This window comes from Myotis myotis, unplaced genomic scaffold (genome assembly GCF_014108235.1).
Source record: "Myotis myotis isolate mMyoMyo1 unplaced genomic scaffold, mMyoMyo1.p scaffold_m19_p_6, whole genome shotgun sequence".
Taxonomy (NCBI): domain Eukaryota; kingdom Metazoa; phylum Chordata; class Mammalia; order Chiroptera; family Vespertilionidae; genus Myotis; species Myotis myotis.
Window position 1 is genome coordinate 19,979,836 of NW_023416368.1, and position 25,990 is coordinate 20,005,825.

At 42.2% G+C, this 25,990-nt stretch overlaps 1 protein-coding gene across 7 annotated transcripts in view; it reads right to left on the reverse strand.

The window, feature by feature from the left end:
* G3BP1 (G3BP stress granule assembly factor 1) overlaps positions 1-22,637 on the reverse strand; it is a 41,546-nt gene extending 18,909 nt beyond the window's left edge. For 2 of the 7 annotated variants that reach the window (XM_036312113.1, XM_036312114.1), the window contains exons 1-4: positions 22,495-22,637; positions 8,158-8,270; positions 4,435-4,516; positions 2,881-3,054 (exon numbers count right to left, since the gene is read on the reverse strand). In XM_036312113.1, the coding sequence (XP_036168006.1) occupies positions 2,881-3,054; positions 4,435-4,516; positions 8,158-8,252 (351 nt within the window). In that variant the 5' untranslated portion in view covers positions 8,253-8,270; positions 22,495-22,637. Of the gene's footprint in view, positions 1-2,880; positions 3,055-4,434; positions 4,517-8,157; positions 8,271-17,756; positions 17,943-21,470; positions 21,527-21,809; positions 22,453-22,494 lie in introns of those variants that run through there. The other 5 variants (XM_036312117.1, XM_036312119.1, XM_036312116.1 and 2 more) reach the window with 5 other exon arrangements.
* Between the last annotated feature and the right edge of the window lie 3,353 nt (positions 22,638-25,990).

Sequence of the window (25,990 nt, forward strand, 5' to 3'; positions counted from 1 at the left end):
AGGCTTCCTGCCATGGTTCAGTCTGGACCAGTTGGGAAAACAGTACAAAAGCAATTATTCAACATAAATCTGTGGTCCTTTAATAAGCATGATAACGAAAAAGAGCCAGGGCTCCTTGAAGAAAACAGCTGATCCAGGGCTGGGGCTGGGGCTGGAGCAGAGACAGTGCAAGATGAGCCTAAAGTATCTTCTGCCACTAAGTTACAAAGTGATTTAAAAAAAAAAAAAGATACACACACACACACACACACACACACACACACACACAGAAGCTGGCTTAAAGGGGTTCACACTTCCCATGTCTGGGACATTTTAGACATTGATATAAAGCTATCAATGGATTAAATCTACCACATAAAGACTTCATGAGTGATAAGAGATAGGAGAAAAGGTAAAGCTCTTTACAGTAGAATACCAATTAATATTGAATGACAGAATCAGATGATAATCATTTGTAACTATTCAAAGTAGAAGTTAGTTCCGGCAAGAATCATCAATGAATGAAAAAACTAGTACATAAGTTTGATGAAGAACAGGGTATTTGGCCCTAGCCGGTTTGGCTCAGTGGATAGAGCATCGGCCTGAGGACTGAAGGGTCCTGGGTTCGATTCCGGTCAAGGGTACATGCCTGAGTTACGGGCTCTATCCCCAGTAAGGGGGGGTGGGGGCTGCAGAAGACAGCCGATCAATGATTCTCTCTCATCATTGATGTTTCTCTCTCTCTCTTTCTCCCTTCCTCTCTGAAATCAATAAAAATATTTTTTAAAAAAACAGAACAGGGTATTTGCAGTCTCAAAGAATCACCCACAATTTGTCTACACTAATAAAAGAGAAACATGCAAACTGGTGTCACTCCGCTACGCCCACCCAACGGAGATGGCTGTTAATTTGCATATGAAGACTGAAAGCTCCAGCCGGAGTGAGGAGTGAAGAGTGAAGAGCCCAGCTGCAGCGGAGAAGCCAAGCCTCACTGTGGCCGGAGGGGAAAAGCCTAGCCTCAAGCCAACTTCTCCACTGCGGCCAGACCAAAGGCCTGGGTCCCGGGTTCCAGAGGAAAACTGGTGCTGGCAGCCAGGGGAAGGAAGGCCTATTGCGCGAATCTTCATGCAACAGGCTTCTAGTGTGTGAGTGTGTGTGTGTGTATAACCCTAATATGCAAATAGACTGAACAGCAGAACCAACAATCAATCAGTTGGTATGACATGTGCTGACCACCAGGGGGCACATGCAGAACATGGCAGGCGTCGGCCGTGTCAGGATGGTGGAGCAGGTGAGTGCGGACAACAGACGAAGGTGGGGAGCCGGTCGATGTCATCAGGGTGAGCCTCTGGTGGTTACTGAAAATTCTTTGTTCCCGTGTGCCACGGTCCTGCCCAGCACTCACACCTGCTGTCGACGCCAGCCCTACTCGCACCACGCTGCCGGCCCCGATCTTTCAGTGCCTTCAATGGGTGCAAGCGGCTGCTGCTGGCCTCGATTGCCCCTCAGGGCTTCTCCACCTCTCCCTGGTCCTAAGGGGCAATCAGGGTCAGCTGCCACCAACAGCCCCGCTCCCACCCACCGCTCGCACCCACTGTTGGTGCTGGCCCTGCTTGCACCCACACCCAACGCCGGAGTGGCGACTGCCAGCCCCAATCGCCCCTCAGGGCTTCTCCACCTCCCCCTGCTCCAAAGAGGTAATGGGGGCAGCAGCCTCCACTCACAACCGCTACTGGTGCCGGCCCCAATCACTCTGTGCCATCAGCAGGTGCGAGCAGGGCTGTCGCCATCAGCATGTGGGAGCGACGGCTGCAAGCAGAAAGGGGACCAGGAGCCACGGCAGGAGGGGCTGGGCAGGGGCATGGGGCATGGAGCATGGGCCAAGACCCACCCCTGTGCCCACCTCAGCCTCACGGCCCACAGTTCCTTTTAAGGTGCACGAATTCATGCACTGGGCCCCTAGTTTATTTATAAATGAGCAAAGTAAAACTTCAGAGTGGCGAACTCTGTTGACCATTGCCTTAAGTGACGAAAATCAACATCGCTAATAAGAGGAATAAAGGAAATCAAGAGCCTCCCTAATATGAGGCACTGAAAGAACATATGTGTATAACCTAACCTAAATCTAATCACAAGACATTCAGACAATTCAAACTGAGGCATTCTACAAAGTAACTTGATCATACTCTTCCAAAAGGTCAATGCCACCAAAAAACAAAAAATAAAACTAAAGAGACATCAGAGCTATACACAATGTGTATTCCTATACTCAATCTTGGACTGGGGTGGTGGATGGGGATTACTGTAAAGGACATTATTGGGAAGATAACCAAAATTTAAATATGGACTATAGATTGATAACTATACTATGGTTATGAAATGCTCAAATATTTGAAGATGACTAGGCATACAGTGGGGCCTTGACTTACGAGTGTCCAGACTAACGAGTTTTTCGAGATACGAGCCGTCTCTCGGCCGATTTTTTGCTTTGAGTTGCGAGCTAAAATTCGGGTTACAAGCCAGCTTCAGCTACCCCACCGCTAGTTGGTGCAGCGAATGTCACAGTGAACGCCACATCATCCCAGCATCACGTGTCTCTCTCGTTCACTTTTTGATTTGACATACGAGTAATTTGAGTTACGAGCTCCGTCATGGAAGGAATTAAACTCGTAAGTCAAGGCCCCACTGTATTTCTAATTTACTATCAAATGGTTTAGAATTTAAAATGATAGGTTAATAGAAAAAGAATTCTAAATGTATGGACAAGTGCTGACAGTGGCTCTAGGTAAGAAGTATATAGAAGTTATTGTACTGTTATTATAACTTTTCTTTAAATTGGAAATTTCAAAATGAATACTTTTTTAAGAGGTGCACAACCATTCATTGTTTCTTTTTTCATACCTCAGGAGCAAGGACAAATGTCTGCATGAATCTCCTCAAAGCCTGGTTATTATTGGAGAGCAACCCCATCACCTGGACCACCACACCATCATTCAAAGTGGCATGAGCATCAACATGGCGAATCTTAGTGTGGCAATTGGTGAAGTTTTGTGACATCACCTTCCTATGGATTTCCTAAGGAATGAAAGCATAGGTTAATGCCTTAAAACTTACACAATCTACAACAAAAAATGTCCCACATAACACAAGAGAATTTACATGTTTAAATTACAAACTATACAGACCCTATTCTGACTTATCTTCTTTTTTTATATGTAACAGCTTGAGCCAATCTGATGACATATGCCAGGCAGCAAGATGTCAAATGCTTTCCCATAACTTGCTTCATTTAATATAGTATACTAGAGGCCCGGTGCACAAAATGCGTGCACTTGTGGGGGGGGAGGTCCAGGATCCCTCAGGACAACCTTCTCGCAGTCCAGGACCCCTCGCACTTAGCTCTCGGCTTGCTGCTCCTTAGTGCTGGCACAGAGGCGGGAGAGGCTCCTGCCACCGCCACGGCGCTCACTAGCCATAAGCCCAGCTTCTGGCTGAGCAGCACACCCCCTGTCGGAGCACACTGGCCACAGGGGGCAGCTCCTGCATTGAGTGTCTGCCTCCTAGTGGTCAGTGTGCATAATAGTGACCGGTCGTTCTGCCATAAAGGTCGCTTAGGCTTTTATTATATAAACTAGATGCCTGGTGCATGAAAAGATTCGTGCAAAAGGGCTTCCCTTCCCCTGGCTGCCTGCACCAATTTTCCTCCAGCACCCGGGACCCAGGCCTTCGCTCCGGCCAGAGCAGCCTTCAGTCTTCGCTCCGCCGCTTCACGCCTACGTATGCAAATTAACCACCATCTCTGTTGGTGGTTAATTTGCATATCTCGCTGATTAGCCAATGGGAGGCATAGCAAAGGTGCGGTCAATTACCATGTTTGTCTATTATTAGATAGGACAGATTCCTCATGATCACTCCTGAGCCTTTTAAAATTATTGTCTTGAATAACATACCCAAAAATATTTACAGCCCTTGATGGTTTAGTTCAGTGGATAGAGCATAGGCCTGGGGACTGAAGGGTCCCAGGTTTGATTCTGGTCAAGGGCACATGCCCAGTGACCCAGTGGGGAGTGTGAAGGAGGCAGCCAATCAATGATTCTCTCTTATCACTGATGTTTCTTTCTCTCTCTCTCTCTCTCTCTCCCCCACTCTCTGAAATCAATAAAAATATAGTTTAAAAAAAAATTAGAAAAGTTTATAATAGATGACCCCATGCTAAAACCAATAATCTCCTCATATAAAAAAAACCTTCACAATATATCACACAAAATGAGCAATGTGACATAAGCATTTCAATAACTGCCGTATTAACCAAATCGTCATTAAATACCTAAATTTTTTAAAATTTGACAAATTTGATCTTTCAGTATCAGCCAATCTATTAAGCATGCATCTACCTCAACGTTAGGGATTATTTTCAAGCTGCTAAACCACCTCCATAAAGCTTGGCATGCTTACTTTCTGTCCGTAGACGGCATCTGCTGGCTTTCCATTTGAATCCAATCCCCCGTGGACATAAGAAGAGTTCTTTCCATAAAATCTGTCAAACAGGAATATAATTTACTTGTCATCTTCCTAAGACCAGGTATTAATTTTTCATGTTTGGTACCTAACTGCCTCAGCGGCAGATTCTTAGAAGCAAGAATATGCTTTCTTGCCCTAACCCAGCAGTTCTCAACCTGTGGGTTGCAACCCCTTTGGGGGTCAAATGACCCTTTCACAGGGGTCGCCTAAGACCATCAGAAAACACATATATAATTACATATTGTTTTTGTGATTAATCACTATGCTTTAATTATGTTCAATTTGTAACAATGAAAATACATCCTGCATATCAGATATTTACATTACAATTCATAACAGAAGCAAAATTACAGTTATGAAATAGCAACAAAAATATTTTATGGTTGGGGGTCACTACAACAGGAGGGACTGTATTAAAGGGTCGCGGCATTAGGAAGGTTGAGAACCACTGCCCTAACCGGTTTGGCTCAGTGGATAGTGTCGGCCTGCGGACTGAAGGGTCCCAGGTTTGATTCCAGTCAAGGGCATGTACCTTGGTTGCGGGCACATACCCAGTAGGAGGTGTGCAGGAGGCAGCTGATCGATGTTTCTCTCTCATCGATGTTTCTAACTCTCTATCCCTCTCCCTTCCACTCTGTAAAAAAATCTATTAAAAAAAAAAAAAAAAGAAAGAAAGAAAAGACAAGACCTAGAAAGGGGAACAGGGACCAAGATTTAAAAAAAAAAGAAGAAAAAAAAAGAATGTGCTTTCTTTTTCATCTTTGTACACAATCATGGATCCATCCCCTACATGTCAGTAAACAATGCTGAATAGAATTGGATTTGGTCAATGGTGTGAGTTATTTTACAACTCACACCTTCCAGGTTTCAGAGTAGGATGATCTTGTTGAGAAGGATCTTGGAGTTAATTTCAGGAAGGCCACTTAAAATAAAACAAGAGTCCCTGTTTTCACTCAAGAAGAAATCAGGCAGTTTTGAAATAGATGAGGACATCTATAATCTCCATAGACTTGGAGAGTCCTTTCGTATCTAAGAATGCCGGTGAGGAATTCCCATTAAAACCCAGTAAACTCATCATGCAAGTGTGTTTTAGTAGTTTTTAGTAATGTTTGCTGATGCACTACAAGCTGTAGATTTTAATCCCCATAGCTTTTTCATTTTCCTCTATCCTCAACTGTTGTGTTCTCATTACAATACTATACTGCATCAGGAAAGCCAACCCACGGTTAACCACCCTATAAGGATTCCTTGATATCTGTACTTTATATAAATAATTTTTCACACTGGCCTGCACGAGGCCCCGGGTTCAATCCCCGGCACCTCCACCAAAAAAATAAAAATAATAATAAAAATAATTTTTCACAAATGAGCCATTCTACATTTTGACTACCTCCCCCACCCCTAAAAAGGGAAAGATCTGGGCTCACAAGACCCCAAGTATATCTTTTAATTGTTAGTTATTAAAAGGTTGCACATCAGCCAGTGAAATCAATTCATTGCTGGTAAGCCACTTTTCATACCTCAGAGATAAAATGTGAAAAAAAAGATGTCTTAGAATCAATAAATATCAATATTGACAAGAAATATATGAATGTACTTGGTTAGTGTCTTTCAAAACCTGCTTCTTAAATTCAAATTTACCTAACTTCTCTAAGGGTACAGAATAAAATTTTGACCTAAAACACAACAAAAGGCCCAGCCGGTGAGGCTCAGTGATTGCGGGTGGACCCATGCACCAAGAGTGGTTGGCAGTTTGATTCCTGGTCAGGGCACATGCCCGGGTTTTGGGCTTGATCTCCCATGAGGGGCGTGCAGGAGGCAGCCAATCGATGTTATCTCTCATCAATGTTTCTATTTCCCTTTCCTATCCTCTCTCTCTAAAAACATTAAAAACACACACACACGAAAAAATTTTTTTAATAAAAAATAAAAGACAACAAAAAGTTTGTAGACTCTTTCTATTACTAACAGTCATGAATACCAGCAAATTTTTAACTCTTTAGCATCTTTATCTGCAAAATCGGATTAACTCTCTACAATGCCTTACCAAAAAGTTTTGGGAAAGTTCAAGAAGAAACAGGTACAAGAAATATTTCCCATTTCTAAAGTATATACATAGAAAAATTGTTAGCATGGTTTTACTTCCATGTTTATTTAGTAATGTTTTAATTTATAACAAGCATAGCCCCTAATTTTTAAAAGCATAGCCACACTGAAGTTTTTACAAGAACAGTCTTCAATATGACTCAACAAAAACAGAACAATGAACAAACAAAAGCATGATTATTATACCTTTAATTTTCAGGCATTATTTTTCTGATAATGTGTAAGTTTTGGTAACTTAAGTCTCATTTTTAAATAATATTTATAGCCCTGGCTGTTTGTTCAGTGGTTAGAGCATCCACCTACAGACTGAATGAAGGGTCACAAGTTCCGAATGAAGGGTCACAGGTTCGATTCATGGTCAAGGGCACATTCCTTGGTTGCAGGTTCCCCAGCCCCAGTAGGGGTGCAGTGAGGAAGCAACCAATCAATGTGTCTCTCTCAAGTCAATGTTTCTATCACTCTCTACCCCCTCCCTCCCTTCACTCTCTCTAGAAACAAATGGAAAAAATATCCTTAGGTGCCAATTAAAAAATTATCTATATGCTAGAGGCCTGGTGCACGAACTCATGCATGGGTGGGGTCCCTCAGCCTGGCTGATGATGGAGGCCTATCGGGGGGCCGGCCGGGGGAAGGGACCACGGGAAGTTGACCAGCCAGGGGGCGGAGGGGCCACTAAAGGTTGGCTGGCCAGCACCCCAATTGGGGCCATGGGGGACGGAAAGGGGGGGCGCCAGCTGGCCAGGGGGAGGGACCACGGAAGGTTGGCTGTGGGAGTGCACTAACCACCAGGGGGCAGCTCCTGTGTTGAGTGTCTGTCCCCTGGTGGTCAGTGCATGTCATAGCGACTGATCAACTGGTCATTCCAGTTGTTCTTAAGAGCTGCCCCCTGGTGGTCAGTGTGCTCCCACAGCGGGAGCACCACTCAGCTGACTGACTGGCACCAGACACAGGGCTCACAGCTGGCCACCACAGCCCAGAGACTGCAGCAGAGCAGCAGCAAGCCTACCGAGTGGCAGCAGCAGGTACAGTGGGGCTGGGATGAGCAGGAGCGGCAGGCAGGAGCAGCAAGCAGTGCTGGACTGCCAGTTTCAGCCAAATCCCCGCAGGCTATGCTGAGGGACCCCACTGGTGCACAAATCTATGCACCGGGCTTCTAGTAATAATAACATTTGTATATTTGATTTAAAATGGTATCATTGTAGGAGACATATGTACTATTTGTAATACTTTAAACAAGAAAATAAAATTTTAAAAATAAATAAATAAAATGGTATCATTTTAACAACCACAATTTATTGGCACTTATATAAAGCACCATTAGACATTTTGACTTGGGATGGTAAACATACAATATAAAATACAGATAGATGATGTACTGTAGAACTGCATACCTGAAATCCATATAATTTCATTAACCCATGTCATCCCAATAAATCAATGAAAAGAAAGCACTATTATGCAACAACCCTTTATGTGAAGGATGAATAAGAGAATTTCAAGGATAAATAACCACATACTAGAAAACAACATTTGAAGGAGAACAACTTTTACCTGTGTAGCATGTCTGGGGCCTGGTTCAGCAGTGTGTAATACTGTCTCACGAATTCCCGCCCGACCAGCAGGGGACTAGGCTTCTCCATAACCATTGCTTTGGTCAGTTCAACCTGGAAAAAAACAGCAATTAAATGTGTTCAACTGGAAAGATCAAGTACAAAGGGAAAAAGCAGCAGGGGAGAAGATAATCATTTAGCTAAAACCAACTCAAAAGTAAAGACAAGATCACTTCAGAAATTCTTGGTTTTAAAAAGAAATAATTATTATAAAAACAAAACACACAGACCAGGTGATATTTTATAAACTGAAATTAATTGTAATCAGAGAAATACTGGGAGAAAAAAAATCACTATAAAGAATTAATTCATCATTATTCCCAATATTCAATTTTCTTAAACTGAATATAAGAAACTCAAAGGTACATATTTCCATCTACCATAATTTTCCAAATTAATTTAACCCAGAGTATTCGAGTTATAAATTACAAACATATTCTTATTTATGCAACTATTTCATTTGAGGATGATAAAATCAAACAATAAATATAGCTTAAGACATATGGGCACATACTATCACATTTTTAATCAAACTAAGTCAGGGAAATATTTGGTATCTTTAAAAACAAAACCTGGAAGTCCTAAATATGCTCAATTTATTCTATAATGGGACCAAAAATAATCTGAAAATAATGTGGGTAAAAAAAGTTAACAAACAAAATGTTTTTACGCAACAAAATAATCCCTATCACCTCAAAATTATCATGATGATTTAAAGTTAGTACCTTTGAATGTTAAGAAAGGCACCTGACAGAAGTCCTCAATTATTGTCAGTTATTATTTTAAAAGAACTTTAAGGATATGATTTTCTAATCACTCTGCTGTACATCTGAAACTAATACAAAATTATATTGAAAGTAAACTGTTATTGAAAAAAAATTCAAACTTAAAAAAAAGGAAAGAAAAACTTTGGTGTGAGATAATCCCAAATTTTCACTTAAAAGATAAAATTATCTTGAATTTAAACGCAAAGGCATATATACAGATTAATTACAGTATCAATTAAGGAGACAAATTTTATTTCAGTTTTCTAAAGGATGGGCAAAATGGACTGAGTTTGGTTTGTCAATTCCTGCATAAGCAGTTTGTGGAGATATGTTTATCCTCACCCACTGCATTTCCTCATTTTTTTCTTTTCCTTTTTTTTAAACTTTATTTTTATTGTTGACATTATTACAGCTGTCCCCATCCTCATTATTCTTAAATCTGTCCTACTTACTTGTTTCACCAGAATCTAAGAAATTAGTTGAAGGCCTGTTCAGCATTTTCCCCAAATTACAGACACTATGAAATAGTTTCCCAGTCATACTGAAGAGTAGTTTGCCTGCAGGCATGGTTATGAGGATATCAGTAACAAGAATTTGGATCCCAAGTCTTAAACTAATAAACTTAAAGTAGACTAACCTGAGACAGAATGCAAAATTGCTTATTTTTTCCCCTGGCTCTTGGTCCAGAAAAAGGTAATTCCTGATGTTTTTACTGATCCTAGATTCTTCGGAACTTACAGATTACAGTTGGATATTAAAGGTTCTTAATAGTCATCTAGCCTGTAGTTTCTGAGTTTTAAGATTTCCCATTCATGCTTAAACCAGAGCGACTACACTTTATATATGAGAGTTCCCATATAAATTTTCCTTTCTTAAAAGGGCTTAGCTTCTCACCCTAGGTGGTTTGGCTCAGTGGATAGAGCATTAGCCTGTGAACCAAAGCGTAACGGGTTCAATTCCAGTCAAGGGCATGTATCTTGGTTGCAGGCTCTGCCCTGGCCCGGGTCAGGGCTCCTGCAGGAGGCAACCAATTGATGTTTCCCTCACATCAATGTTTCTGTCTTGCCCTCTCTTCCATTCTCTCTAAAAAAAAAATCAAAATCAATGGAAAAATATACTCGGGTGAGGATTAACAAAAACAATAAATAAATAAATGTTAAATGTTAAAAAAAAAAGGGGGGGCGGGGGGGGGCTTAGCTTCTCTATTGAAAAATCACTAACATCTGACCCAATATCGGATTAAAAGAAAAATTCCCAGATCTCACAACTAATTTCAAAATGTTGAACGGGTCTTCCAATCCCTCAGAAACTGGTGAAGTTAATATCATTTTTATTCCATTAAGTTGTATTTACATATTTTCAAATATACTGAGGCTGAACAGAAAGTTTTGCTTCCCTGTCTCATTTAAAATAGACAATATATCCACAATATAAAAAGCAATTTAAAGGGAACCTTCATAACAGGACAGATAAACCAGAGAAAGAAAACGGTATAATTAAGTAAACACCGATCTTTTTTTTTAGTGCCCTTAACCTGAATTGAACCCAAGACCCTTTGGTGCACGGGCTGATGCTCCATCCACTGAGCCACACTGGCCTACTCCTATCTTTTTCCGCTAACTGCACTACCTTCTCTTCAGTACCATATGCTCTTATTCACTAAGCAATATTACAAATGTCAGCATTACTAGACTAGTAACATCAACCTAACTTCGTCCTTTGATACTGTCAAGAAGTCTCATTAAAATATAAATTTCTAAGTAACATTTTATCAAATACTATTTCTCACATCCAATCTTCCTATGCAAAAATCCTGAAAATCCTTTAGGTTGTATATCAAAGGTAAAAAAAAAAATTAAAACCTCTAGACCACCTCTAGAATTTCTCTTTCTGTGAGATTACCTAGATAATTCAAATTAAAAGAATTTTAAAAGCTCATTATTGGTTTCACTGAACCATTATCATCAACATTTTATTTCAGCTCATCACCATAAAACCAAGTAAGTAAAGTCAAACATATTTATATGCTAAATTTATCTTCATCACATTAGTGCATTTTTCTTAACTGCTATAATTCTGAAACTTATCAAAGAAATACGTATAATTCAACAAGTTTCCAAACATCGATTTTATTAGTTTAATAACTTAACATAATTGAGTATTTTGGAAATAGGTTTATAATTACCATTTCTGAATTTTCAGATGGTACTTTATTTGGGGTTGAAATTTTCAACTTCAGAAACATGCAATATAGCTACATGGAAACCAAATTTTCAATACTCTGGTACTAAAGTTAAAAGTTTTAATGCTGATCATCAGGGTTGCCTCCAAGGCTTATTTATGTACTAGAGGCCCAGTGCACGAAATTCGTGCACAGCAGTGGGGCGGGGGCGGGGGGGGGGCCCTGCCTGCACCCTCTCCAATCCAGTTCAGGACCACTGGCTCCTAACTCAGCCGTGGGCAAACGGCCCGCGCCCGTCTGAAATGAATAAAACTAAAAAAAAAAAAAAAAAAAAGACCGTACCCTTTTATGTAATGATGTTTACTTTGAATTTATATTAGTTCACACAAAACTCCATCCATGCTTTTGTTCCGGCCCTCCGGTCCACTTTAAGAACCCATTGTGGCCCTTGAGTCAAAAAGTTTGCCCACCCCTGTCCTAACTGCTCACCTGCCTGCCTGCCTGATCTCCCCAACTGCCCCACCTGCCAGGCTTGGTCACCCCTAACTGGCCGCCCCTGAAGGCCCAGTCGCCCCTTACTGTCCCCCCTGCCACCATGGTCACCCCCAACTGACCCCCTCTGCCGACCTGGTCACCCCTAACTATCCTCCCCTGCCGGCCTGGTCACCCACAACTGTCCCCCCTGCTGGCCTGGTTGCCCCTAACTGCCCCTCCCCCCCCACTGGTGTGGTCACCCCCAACTACCCCCCTGCCGGCCTGGTCGCCACCAACTGCCCTCCCCTGGCCTGGTTGCCCCCAACTGTCCCCTGCACCCCTGCCAGCCTGGTCGCCCCACACAGCCTGCTGTTGTCATTTGGTTGTCCCTCACTAACCCCCCTGCCAGCTTTGTTGCCCCATGCAGCCTGCTGTTTAGTTGTCCATCTGGTTGTTTCGGTCATGACAGCCCCTGGCTTTTTATATATTAGGATTAGGATACCACCGGCACATGTGGTTCCACTAAAATGAAAGCTTTGGCTCTTGAAGTCTCTCCTTTAAGCATTTTTATAATAAACATTGAACAACAAGCCCAAGAGAAACTGTAGCAGTATTTAAAAATAATGTTCTTGGCAATTATTTCTCAATAAAACTGGGGGGCCCAAACTGGTTTGGCTCAGTGGACAGAGCGTCGGCCTGCGGACTCAAGGGTCCCAGGTTCGATTCCGGTCAAGGGCATATACCTTTGTTGCAGGCACATCCCCAGCAGGGAGTGTGCAGGAGGCACCTGATCTATGTTTCTCTCTCATCGATGTTTCTAACGCTCTATCCCTCTCCCTTCCTCTCTGTAAAAAATCAATAAAAAATATTAAAAAAAAAAAAAAAGCTGGGGGAAAAATTATATCCACGTGACTAAAATAAAGAGTATTTTAATAGATAGCATGACAGCTGACAGTTCAGGGCTATTAAAAATGGAGCGCTACACGAAAGAACAACGTGTTTTCATTGTTGAGCAATATTTTTAAAAATAATGAAGGTTGGGGCAGCTACAGTTCGCAATTTTCGTGCAAAATATGGTCGGAATAATGATTTAACTTCATCAACTGTGAAGAGATTAATTAAAAACTTTAGGGAGACTGGATCAATTAGTGATCTTACACACTCTGGCCGTCCTTCAACAAGTCGTTCAACACAAAACATCGAAGCAGTTCATGAGAGTGTTGCTGAGAGTCCAGGGACATCGATTCGGCACCATGGTCACGAATGGGACATTTAGAGAAGCTCTCTGAGGCCATTTACCTGATATGCTATTCCATACATAACCCTATACTGTATACTTTATGAATCAATAAAATTTACAATTTTTCATTATAAACCTGTGTTTTCTATCAAAATTACTTCTTGCGTGAATTTTGGGACACCCTTTACATGTTACATTTCTTAAGAATAGAGATCATTTCTTACATAACTCTCTACTCCTAAAACTTAATAGTAGCTGAAACATAATAGGAAATAAAAGTTTTCTTTCATTCAACAGTCTCACAAAAAAGGAGGTTAAAATTTTATGCAAACAAAATTAATATTGACCATCCATTTGTCAGGGTTTGTATAATTTAGATTAAGATAGCAGGCATAACATTGTTTCTTTAAAGGTTAAGAAAAAACTAAGGCCAAAACCGGTTTGGCTCAGTGGATAGAGCATCGGCCTGCGGACTGAGAGGTCCCAGGTTCGATTCCGGTCAAGGGCATGTACCTGGGTTGCGGGCACATCCCCAGTGGGAGATGTGCAGGCGGCGGCTGATCGATGTTTCTCTCTCATCGATGTTTCTAACTATCTCTCTCCCTTCTTCTCTGTAAAAAATCAATAAAATATAAAAAAAAAAAAAAAAAGAAAAGAAAAAACTAAGGTTAAGGTGGCTAGAAGATAGTTGCCTGAGAGAGAACTGACAGAATAGGATCACGGGAACTGGTTAGGGTGAGAAAAATGCATCTATTAAGGTGACAGTTACATGTATATGACTTCTCATACTGAACCTTTACATTCTATGATCTTACTGTTTGTAAAGTATGCCTCAAAAATTCAAAAAAAAAAAAGATTTCCACCTTTAAAAAAAAATCCTGACTCTTTTTTTGGGGGGGGGGGGGGTGTGGATGTAAAGAGGGTATAGGGGGGATAAATGGTGATGGGAAAAAATAAGGAAAAAAAAGATAGCATTTGGGCATGTGTCAATAAAGCTATTTTTGCATGTGATATTAAAAAAATCCTGAAGACATCATAAAATGTATTGAAATAATTAAGATTAAACCACTAATCAGTGACTACAAAATGTTTAGGGAAGTTCTTAGGTAATCTAAGATCATACACTTAAAGTTTTGCAAATAAGTGTCTCTATTTAATCACCATTCTCAGTAAAAAAGAAATGCAGAAAATGTAGGCAATTTGAGCCCAAAAGATCTGAGTCTATGCAGACAAACTCTATCCTAATTAGAAAAATTCTATTTGGTAAATCATCTCTCTGAAATATTCATCATTGTTTCTGGCCCAAACATAAAACACAAGCTATGAAAAATATGTGAACTAATGCCATATCTCCTGATAATAAAGTCATTAATCTCACTCTTGTTTGTCATAACTCTCAATTCTATCAAATCTAAAATGAAAGTAAACAGACTCAAATGGATTCATTTCAGAAAAGGTGGTGTTTTGCCAATCACTGATTCATTGTGACAATTATAAACTATTAATGAAAACCCATGTTAAAAAGTTGCAACATTCTCCCTCATTTACTAAACACTCCTGGAACACCGTGTCCTTTTAAAAGAGGTTTTATAAATTTATACAACTATGGAGTCTGGCTGTTCCTAACATAACAGTATACACCCATCAATGGAAAGATTATTGGTTAGACTATGATGCACGTACCAAAATCAGAAGTAGGAAACGTCTTACTATTGCAATCCCCAGGCTGAAGACTTCCTAAAAGAAGTCATTCTCCCAAGACACAGTAAGTTCGTTAAACAAACATTCCAAACAATTCCAATGTGGAGATCACTCCCTTATTACACTGCTTTCAGAGAAACAGGATATATCATTTCTAGGATTATTATCATTATTTTATTTATTTTTTAAATGTCTTTATTTGATTTTAGAGAGAGAGGAACATTGATGTGAGAGAAACATCAGTCAGTTACCTCCCACACGCATCCCTACCAGGGACCAAACCCACAATATGTCATCTGTGTATATTTTACACAGACAACAAAGTACAGTGACTGCCAGAGAGAAAGGGGGTGAGAGGAAGAAGAGGATAAAGGGGGGATAAATGGTGATGGAAGGAGACTTGATTTTTAATGTGAACACAATACAATATATAATGTATTATAGAATTGAACACTTGGAACCTATATAATTTTATTAACCAATGTCAGCCTGATATATTCAGTAAGAATTTTAAATAATGATAGTAATAATATTCCTGCCCTGACCCATGTGGCTCAATTGGTTGAACACTGTCCCGTACACTTAAAGGTCACCAATTTGATTCCCTGTCGGGCACATGCCCAGGTTGTGGGTTCGGTCCCTGGTAGGGATGCATGTGGGAAGTAACTGACTGATGTTTCTCTCACATCAATGTTCCTCTCTCTCTAAAATCAAATAAAGACATATTTTTAAAATAATAATAATATTCCTAAGAATGATATAAACTGAAATCATTATAGACTAGAAAGATTAGAGATGAAAGAAACAGGACCTGGGAAAAATAAAGGGAAGAGGAGAAGCACTCATTTTTCACTAAAGGAAGTTCACTTTCCACTAATTTTATATCTAAGTTTATAATATTCCCAGTATTTATGAATGTCATGATATCCCAAAATTATACTCAACGCAAAGGAACAGGAAATATGTATTTTTTAAATTTTATACTTTCCCTTAAAATATTTTTCTGGAAATACTAAAAAGGTGCTAGGTTAGGAAAAGGGAATCATTCTTTACCCTAAGAATTAAAGACAAAATTGACCACTTAGTAATGATTAAAAGAAGCAAAACATGAGAAATGAACTTAGAAATTGAGTGCTCTATTTTAAAAATAGTAAATGAGTATTGGAAATACAACAAAAGGTACCCCCAAATTTTCTTTAATGCTTTCACTGGGGAAAATCCTCAACTCCATTCACCAGCTGTGCTCATGGGCTAGTAACGTGCTATCTGTGCCCCTCAGTTCTTTCATCTGTAAAATTAAAATCCTAATTATAAGAATTAAAAGTCTGGTAGACAGTAAGCACTGAATGTTAGCTTTTAGTACTATTAATATTATAATTATTAACTATGATAAAAGAAAGCATTTCTACATCCCATCCTTTTCTGTCACTTAGAAGACAATTTATGTATTCTGCTAGCAATATAAAAATGTAGATTTCCTGTGAAAAGAAGAATTTTTGTAATTCTGAAATACAGAAGCCCAAGCATTCAATGTAAAACTTAACCTTTTTAGAAAGGTCAAGTATAGTAGTCCACCTATACTAATGCTATGTAGGAAGACTTGTCTGTGTGCCCACAGAATGTAACTGTCCAGTCAAACTGTAAAACTAAAACTAAATCAAGTACACATCTTAATATCTTAACTTTTAAAACATGCATCTTGGAAATACAGTAGTTTTAGGTCTGTCTAAGCCCTGTTAGGTGTAAAAACTTCTGCTCTGTTTTTAAAAAATTAGCATTAGCCCTAACAGGTTTGGCTCAGTGGGTGGAGCGTCGGCCTGCAGACTGAAGGGTCCCAGGTTCGATTGAGGCCCCGTCGATGTGACTCTCTGTCTCTCCCCCTCCCTTAGACTCTCTCTAAAAAAATCAATGGGAAAATATCCTTAGGTGAGACTTAACAAAAAAACAACAAAAATATTATCATTAAGTTTTACTTTTCTGTTAAACACTGATAATTTATTCTTATGCTAGGAAAATTAGTTTGCTGAACAGAATTTGTATTTCTGAAACAATTTTTACTCATCATAGTCATCAGGAATATTTCCCTTGAGAAAAACTACTAGAAAATGTGAAAATGTTTATATCATTTTATTCCAAATACTAGAGACCCAGTGCACGAAATTCATGATTATGTAAGATGTTAACATTAGGGAAGGTGAACCAAGTCTATATAAGATGTCTCTGGCCATGGCTGGTGTGATTCATTGGGTTGGAGCATCAACAGTACACTTAAAGATTGCAGGTTCAATCCCAGGTCAGGGCACATATGGAAGGCAGCCCATTGAAACCCACATTAAAAACAGAGCCTCAAAAAACACATATCCTCAGGTGAGGATTTTAAAAAAAAAGATGTCTCTACATTGCATTCCAACTCTTATATAAATCTAAAATTTATCAATCTCAAAAAAAACTTTTCCTGAAAGATAAAAACTTCAAGACAGAAATTACAAAACATAACATGCACCAGCTTTTCTTGTTTTTTAGCATCCCTTTCCCATTCCAAAATTAAAAGTTAAGTCAGCTGTGTTTAAAATTAAGCAACTATCTATTCTTTCTTATCAAGAAGATCCTGTATAGTTACTACTAATGCTTCACCTATGAAATTCCTAGAAACATGAACTTCCTAGCCTTTAGATCATACAGCATAGGGGATACACTCCAGGAAACCCTAAGAGCAAGCTCACAGTTCAAACATGGTGTGTACTTGAGGCACAGCCCCGGACAGATAAGTGTCACACTCACGCCATCCAGATTCTGAATCCTTCAGGTTTTTTTCTGAATAGCTAGATACACCACATGCTTTACAAAATAGTTTAGACAACAATTTGAATATCAAATTATCAGTTCTCTTTTTAAGTAAAAACATGGGCAAATCTAAGATATGTGAAAGCAATTTTAAAACATGTAAAGGGCCACACAAATATACAATGCTGTTATATTCATAGCCACTTAAGTTAACAGCCACCAAGAATGACATACCTACAAAATGTGCCCCATCCAGGATGCCAGCTTTCTTTTTCTGAACCATCTAATATTTTTTAAATACCTCAATAGCACACAGGTTAAACAGCTAAGCAATATTATGAGATTGGCCCAAGGACAGAAGGGGAAATCTATCATGTAAAGACCTTACTTACTGCCCTAGCTGGTTTAGCTCAGTGGATAGAGCCAACTGAAGGGTCCCAGGTTCGATTTTGGTCAGAGGCACATGGCTCGGGTTTCAAGCTCCATCCCCAGTAGTGGGCGTGCAGGAGAGGCAGCCGATCAGTGAGTGATTCAGTGATTCTCTCTCCCCTTCAATCTCTCTTCCTCTCCCTTCCTCTCTGAAATCAATAAAAATATATTATTAAAAAATAAGAACTTACTAAAGCCACAGCATTTTTCATATTTACTTTCTGCTTTATAAAACCCACTCATCACGTACCAATTACTCCTAGCTCTTCACCGTTATCACTTGGCTTGCAATTTAGCTTTTCCAATCAAGGCCAGACAAGGTATCCAATAATACTTAAAATAAAAAATTTTAAGTAAACAAAAAGCTTATTTTTGAGATTTAAAAACATAAACCTGCCTGCCGATTCTGGCCCAGTGGATAGAGAACGTCAGCCCACGGACTGAAGGGTCTCAGATTCGATTATGGTCAAGGGCACATACTTCAGTTGCAGGTTCAATCCCTGGCCCCGGTTGGGCACCTGCAGGAGGCAACCAATCCATGATTCTCTTTCTCTCCCTCTCCCTTCCACTCTCTAAAAACCAATGGAAAAATATTCTCGGGTGAGGATTAACAAAAAAATAAAATAAAAATAACAACATAAACCTGGTTAAGTGCCACAGTGTGATCACCAACTACAAGTGAGATTACAGTTGCTCAATGTAAATGTAACTACATGGCTGAAAGGACATTATTGCACGAAAGGTTTTGCACACTAGATGTTAAGAACTGATTAGCCAGGGGAGAAAAGAGCAGTTTGGTTTTTTTAGCCTACCTACTCTGACCATTATCTTCCTTTGTAAAGTCAATTAAGTTTTATGCAAAGCAGTCTTTTTCTTTAAGATTTTTTTTAATGTTCTTTTTGGAAGTGATATCCTTTTTAATTTTTTTATTTTTTGATTGATTGATTTCGGAGAGGAAGGGAGAGGGAGAGAAAGATAGAAACATCAATGAGGAGAGAGAATCATTGATCTTCTGCACATATGCCCTTGACCAGAATTGAACCCAGGACCTTTCAGTCCGAAGGCCAATGCTCTATCCACTGGGCCAAACCAGCTAGGGCTCTTTAAGATTTTTGTATTGATTTTTAGAGAGAGAGAGGGAGAGAGAAACATGGATGTGAGAGCAAAACATTAATCAGCTGCCTCCTGCCTGCCCCCCTCCACGGAGTAGAGCTGAAACTGGAGCATGTGCCCTCACCAGGAATGGAAATGGCAACCCTTCAGTACACAGGACAACGCCTAACCAACTGAGCCACACCAGCTAGGGCTCCAAAGCAGTCTTAAAGCACTACTAAATGAACATACAATGCATAAATTCTGAAATATTATCTTAAAAAACAATATTTGCTGTAAGGTCAAGTGAGTAATTTTATTAAACTGGCAAAAAGAAAAAATTTATTTAGGTCACAAATTCAGGCTTTATATTAAATTTCATCTTTTAATTAAACATTTCCTTATCCGTCCTAAGAGCCATATACAATTCAAAAACCTGTAAGAAGCCCTAGCTGATCTGGCTCAGTGGATAGAGAATCCGCCTGCGGACTGAAGGGTCCTGGGTTCAATTCCAGTCAAGGTCACTTGTCCAGGTTGCAGGCTCAATCCTCAGTGGGGGATGTGCAAGAGGCAGCTGATCATTGATTCTCATCATTTATGTTTCTATCTCTCTCCCTCGCTCTTCCTCTCTGAAATCAATAAATATTTAAAAAAATAAAAGAACAAATGGTTTTTTTAAAAAACCTGTAAAAATTTAAAACTAAGCTCTGCCCTTTATTTTCTATTCAAAGTACTAAAACAAGTAAAATAAAATAATGTAAATTACAAAAAAAAACCTGCTGCAAAGTAGGTCACCAACATTTCCACATCTCCTGATGTTCCCTTAGCAGACTGTCAGCTGAGAACTGCAACTGAATTAAATAAAGAACAAAGAACTGCCTACTTTTCCACCAGTTAGAAGAAGCACAAAAGCTTATATTGAAAGGGTTTAACAATAATAAAAGTAACCTCTGACTTGGCTGGGAATCAAGATGGCACCTAAGTCTTGCATTATTACAACTTTTCTTCAAAAATCACTTGTTCTTGATAAGTGAATGCACAAGAGATCAACTGGGCTACCAATTTGTGAAGTATCAGTTTTCATATTCCTGCTCAACTAATAACCATTTGCCTGAGGCCAAGAACAGGGTTTTATTTCTTTTTTTAATTATTTTTTTTTCTTTTAATATATTTTATTGATTTTTTACAGAGAGGAAGGGAGTGGGATAGAGAGTTAGAAACATCGATGAGAGACACACATGGATGAGAGAGACACATCGATCAGCTGCCTCCTGCACACCTCCTACTGGGGATGTGCCCACAACCAAGGTACATGCCCTTGACCGGAATCGAACCTGGGACCTTTCAGTCTGCAGGCTGACGCTCTATCCACTGAGCCAAACCGGTTTCGGCCAGGGTTTTATTTCTTAAAGAATTTGAAGGGGAAAGTAACAAAATTTCCCCCCAATTAATGCATAAGATAATTTCATTGGTATGTCTTACCTCAAGCAGTAACAAAATTAGCTGGACTCAAACTCAGTTTAAATATAGGTCATTATAGTGTTTAACATTTGCTAACTTAAAATGCTAAATCAATAGTTAAACCGATGTCTAATTGCAGGTAAATGGCACTGCTACAGGAAGGCAAGTTCCAAGTAAAACAATATTATATTCTAAGGCAATCTGTTATTTATGGCAACACCAACATAGATACAACTTTTCAATACAAAATTTCAATCCTATATTTACTGCTACTTTCTGTTAAGAAACATGGAAAGTATTTGGTAAATGGACACACAAATATTAAGCTTCCTGATAGTTTTTTAAATTTACTTACAAAGATTAAATTATGTGTTCTCTCTGACTGCAAAAAAAATCAAGACCAATCCTAAAAAGTGTCTATATACACAAAATAGGTAAATTTCTTAAAAAAAAAAAAATTGAAAGCCATCCCAATCAAAATTCAAATGAATTAAGTCTCAAAACTTTTACTGTACTTTTATCTCAATAGAGACATCTGTGGTGTAATGACTTGGACCTGCAACACAGGAACATTTACTATTTCATGAAGCCAAGAGAATATACTGGCTCTCAAAAAACTAAAATGTAACTTTACTAGAAAAATATACACTCAGGTCTTTGAAAGTGTCTTCTGTGTCTGCATATACACAGGAGCCTAACAGTACGTAAATGCCAAATAATGAACTGAATGCAGATAGGCCGTCATCCACAGTATATCCCACCTACCTACCAGGGTAAAGACTGCCCACACCTCAGTCACCCCAATTCACCTGGCATAAGCCAGATTTACACTGCAACTGAGCACCCTCCTCCCCATTCCTATTTCAAGTTTTAACCCACACATGCTGCCGAGGTCTGAAACTCATGGCTCTGAACCTCATTTTTCTTCAATTATATAAAACGAGGAAGTTAAACTATGTTCTCGCAGGTCTTTCTCAAAAGTCTGCTCCGATTTTTTTTTAAGAGAGAGAAATGATTCAGGGTCTCATATCGGAGCCTAACTTCCTGCTGGCGGGAATTTCCCATCATCACGCTGTGAGTTTCAAATCAGACGAGGAACACTGTCCATGTTCCCTTGCACTTACTCGTTCGATCGGATGCTTTTCCCGGGAGCTTTCAGGGCAGCACACCCCTCAGCTACCTACGAGAACACAAACAGAAAGGAAGCCCAAACGCTTTCTCTCCCTTTGTCTTCAGCCCACGTCCGACCCTGGTCTCCCTGGAAGCCCCGGACTGGCTCAAGCACAAACGCCGCCGCAGCCTTCGCAGCAGGGCCGTTCGGGCGGATGCTGTCCCCAGGGGACCCCCGGTGCTCTGGGGGCCAAGGTGCCCGGGGACCACATCGGACGCTGGAATGAAGAATAAAAGAGGCTCGGGGACCAGGAGTCAGGCCACCTGGGTGCAAACAAGCACCTGCCCCTTACCGTCTGCATGCCTCTGACCATGTCCCTCCACCGCGGGACCTCCGAGTCCGCTGTAAAATGAGGAAAGTCATCGCACCGACCTCCCCAGGTTGCGGGAGTACACGAGAGGCACACAAGTGGCTCCACACAGTGCCTGGCACACAATAAGGGCTCGGGAAGAATTCGTTAAGACCACGCATCACCCATGCATGCACCCGCTGCTCCCCCTTTACTCCCTGGAAAACCAAAGAGCAGCACTTCTGCCTCCCGGTCGCAAAATCCTTTTCTTATCGCACTTTCGTGACGCTCCCGCCCCCGAATAAAAGCCTCCTCCTCTGGCCCCGGCCACGCTGGAGCCCCCTCGCCAGGGGAGGAAAGACCCGCTGGCGCGTGGGGAGGCGGGCGGGAAACGCGGGCGAGCCCTGGAGATTGCCCTGGGACCCCGGGCGGCGGCCGCGGCTCGCTCTCGCCCCGCGTGGCAGTTGGGCGCGGCACGCGCACGCGGCGGACACGGCCACGCGCGCCGGCCCGGGGAGGGGGGGGGGCAGAGGGGCGGAGAGCCTCCGCGCGCCCGTGCGCCCGCCTGCGGCCGTTGAAGGGGGGGCGCGCCTCACACGGGCGCCGCTCGGTCTTCGCCTCCCTCTCACAACCGCTGCCGCTCTTCCTCGACCCCGGGCCGCACGGCCCCGCCCATACCCCGGCGTACCTGCGCGGCTGAGCGGGAGAGGAACAAGCTTTGCTCCACTGCTCGGAGGAAGGAGAAAAAGCCCTCACGCAACTGCGTCCGCACACGCGTGCTCCGTCGCCGGTCTATATAAGCGCGACGCAGCCTAACTTGTTGCGGCAGGCTGGCGACCAATCCCGACTGCGTCCTCTGGGCTCCTCGAGCAGCCATTGGATATCGACTCAGGATGAAGGCGTGACTCTTGATTGGCTTTGACTCATGCCTATGAGACTGTCAGGATCTCGTTTCCCTAGTAACGGATTGGCATAGAGAGGGACCAATTACTTAAAGGGAAGGTGGAAAGGAGGGCGGGAAGTTTTCTGACAGATATCCACAATGGCCAATAAATGCTTGGGGCCGCTCCCATTCGTTGAAACGTCTTACCCTGGGCGGAGATCCGTTTTCCATTGCATGAGCGGTTGCTCCACAAGGTGGGGCCCGTGTACTTTGGGGAAGTAAACCCCAAGCAACTAGGAGGTGGGAACAAGGGAGGCCAAGGAAGGCCTCGGCCAATCGCAACGCGAGAAAGAGCTGATTGACACGGGGGTTGGACGGCACCAAGGAGACCGAGCCCTAGGGCCCCCGTGCCTTCAGGGGCGGTTCTGAGCCTCTCCGGTCCGGGGCTGGGTCCTTTTTCCTTCTTTCCCTCCCGTGTTAGATCCGGCCCCTGCGGCCCCTCTCCCGCCTTTTGCGCAGATCGGTACCAGGGGAACCAAGTGGTAAACTTTCCCCTTGTTTGTTTCTTCTTATGACAACTTTTTATTTCCATGCCGAAGGGCACTTGCTGGCTCGCGCCCCCCCCCCCCCCATTAGTCTGCACTAGCGCGGACAACTATTAAGGGAAAGCCAAGGAGAAGGTAACCCCCGTGAAAGAAGTGAAAAGTCGCGCGTGAAAGCTGCTGTTGAGCTGGAGAACGCACATTTCAGCCCTGCCGTTTGGGGCAAGTGCTGCTGCAGGTCGGCCCGAAGGAGCCGCGTGGGTGTTGCTGAGGTTTCCCCTTTCTGCTGTCGCCGAGGGGCGGCAGTTTGCAGGCTCTCTGATCCGCTTGGGCTCCCAAGCAACGCCCCGTGCGTCACGGCCATTGTCATTCGGTTTTCTAATCGCTGGGGAGGAGGGGGCGCTTATTTCTCCCGGCCATTCCGTCTTTAAAAGGTAACTTGTCAAACTCTTCTGTGGACACCCCCAGGATTTCCCGAAACAGTTCAAGGGCTCAGCGGCGCGCCGGCCGCGTCCAGTCCACGTCTCTGAGCCTATCGCTGGGCCCCCTGTTGGTGACCAGGAGCATTTTCCATGGAAATACAAAGGCACGCCTGGGGCCGTTCGCATTGCAGGCATGTGACCCTGCGGGAGGGGGGCTCCCGATAAGACTTATCGGATAAGTTTTGCAGAGCCACGTGGAAGGGAAGCACGTGGAGCGTCTCTGTTGGGGCGCGGGGCAGCCGCTCGGTGGCATCCGGGCGCGTCCCAGTTGCCCCCCAACGCGGGCCTGGCCCCGGGAGCCAAGTGAGAGCGCCCCGCTGCCCCCCACCCACTCCATCCCCAGGCCTCACTCAGGCAGCGGCCTCGCGCTTTCAGCAATTATTGAGCTGCAGGGGCTGGAATCAGGGATGATCTTCTAGAATCTAGATGCTGTCCCTGCTCGCTGTCACCCCTTTCAACAGACCAGAGTGCTGCGCTGCGCTGCGCTGGGCCCGGCGCTCCCCAAACCGGGGACAGGTGTCTTGAGGCTGTGAAGACACCAGAGGCAACTCAGCCCAGAGGAGAGAAGGTTTTCTGGAGGAAGGAACCTCCGGGATGGTGTTAGCCATGCTAAGGAATTTGAACTTTATTCTGAAAGCAATGGAGAGCTACAGAAAGGTTTCTTAAAGTTGGACTAAGAAATTTGCATTTTACAAGATGACCCTCCAAATTGAAACGCTAATGAGAGCAAATTGGCACAACTTTAAATTCACAGGTTGGTCATTTAAACCCAAGTGGTCTGTGACAGGGGTCGAGGCTATTCTTAATTTCATCTGGGGGGAATTTTAAGTGATTACAGCTCTTTTTGTAAGGCTACTTGGCAGTCTCTATTAAATCGTGTATATCCCACTTCTTGGTTGATGGCCACTTTTTTTTTTTTTTTTTTACAAAGAGGCATGTACAGTGTGTACATTACAGTATTGTCAGCTTTGTTAGACTATTTACACTGCAAAAGTAATTGCTCATCAGTTTACAAACTGTTGATATGCATGTAATATAGAATACTCTGCAGCAGTTTAAATTTTTTTATTTCTTTATTTAAGAGGGTGAGCGCGAGCGAGAGAGCAAGGGGGAGAGAAGGATCTATTTGTTGTTCCACTCATTTATGCATTCATTGGCTGATTCTTGTATGTACCCAACCTGGGATCAAACCCCCAACCTTGGCGTATGGGATGACACTGTAACTGAGCAACCCGGCCAGGGCCCTCTGCAGCAGATTAAAAGAGAACGAGATAGAATTGTACAGATATGGATCAGTATCCAAAATCTAAGTGCAAAGGGAAATTTCTAAATTTAAAACTATAGAAAAAGCAACCATGTAGGTTGCGCTGGTGTAAAATTAAGAAAAATAAATAAGTAAATAAATAAGTAAATAAAACAATAGCCATTTCCCCTAGGGAATCCCCTAGGTTGGAAGCAATGAGTATTTGAAAGTTTTACATTGAGACTGTGTGTTATGTACTGTGTTGAGCAACAGGAGGTAAGAAGACAGGAAGAAAGGAAGGAAGAAAGGAAGGGAGGGCCGGAGGGATTACCGGAGAGGGAATGTGGACAAGACCTCAGGTGGCTGTTGGCTGTCTTCCATAGGAGAGAGGGGGTTGACATCTTGTGATAGTTTCCCTACTCACATCCTACCCTCAGGACCCAGACGCTATCAGCCGTGGGCAAACTACGGCCTGGATCCGGCCCGTTTGAAATGAATAAAACTAAAAAAAAAAAGGCCGTACCCTTTTATGTAATGATGTTTACTTTGAATTTATATTAGTTCACACAAACACTCCATCCATGCTTTTGTTCCGGCCCTCCGGTCCAGTTTAAGAACCCATTGTGGCCCTCGAGTCAAAAAGTTTGCCCACCCCTGCGATGCTTAGGAAATGTTCAGTGAGTAATTTACCACCAGTGAATTGTCTGGAGCACTGTTCTCAAGGTGGGGAACGCGGGGAAGATTTTGCCCTCAAGAGACCTATGGCCTCGTCACAACTGGGTAGAGGTGCTACTAGCATCCAGTGGGCAGAGGCCAGGGGTGCACAGGAGAGCCCCCCATGACCACCTGTTATCTGGCCAAAAAGTCAATAGAGAAACCCTGGTCTAGTTGTTACTGGTGAGACGATGAGACCTCAGTTCTTGTCTTCTTGGAGGAAAGATTTCCATCAAGAGACAACATGTAGAAAAGCAAGCCAGAATGTATTGGCTGTAGCAGAAATATACTTAGGGGAGTGAAACAAAGAAGGGCATGGA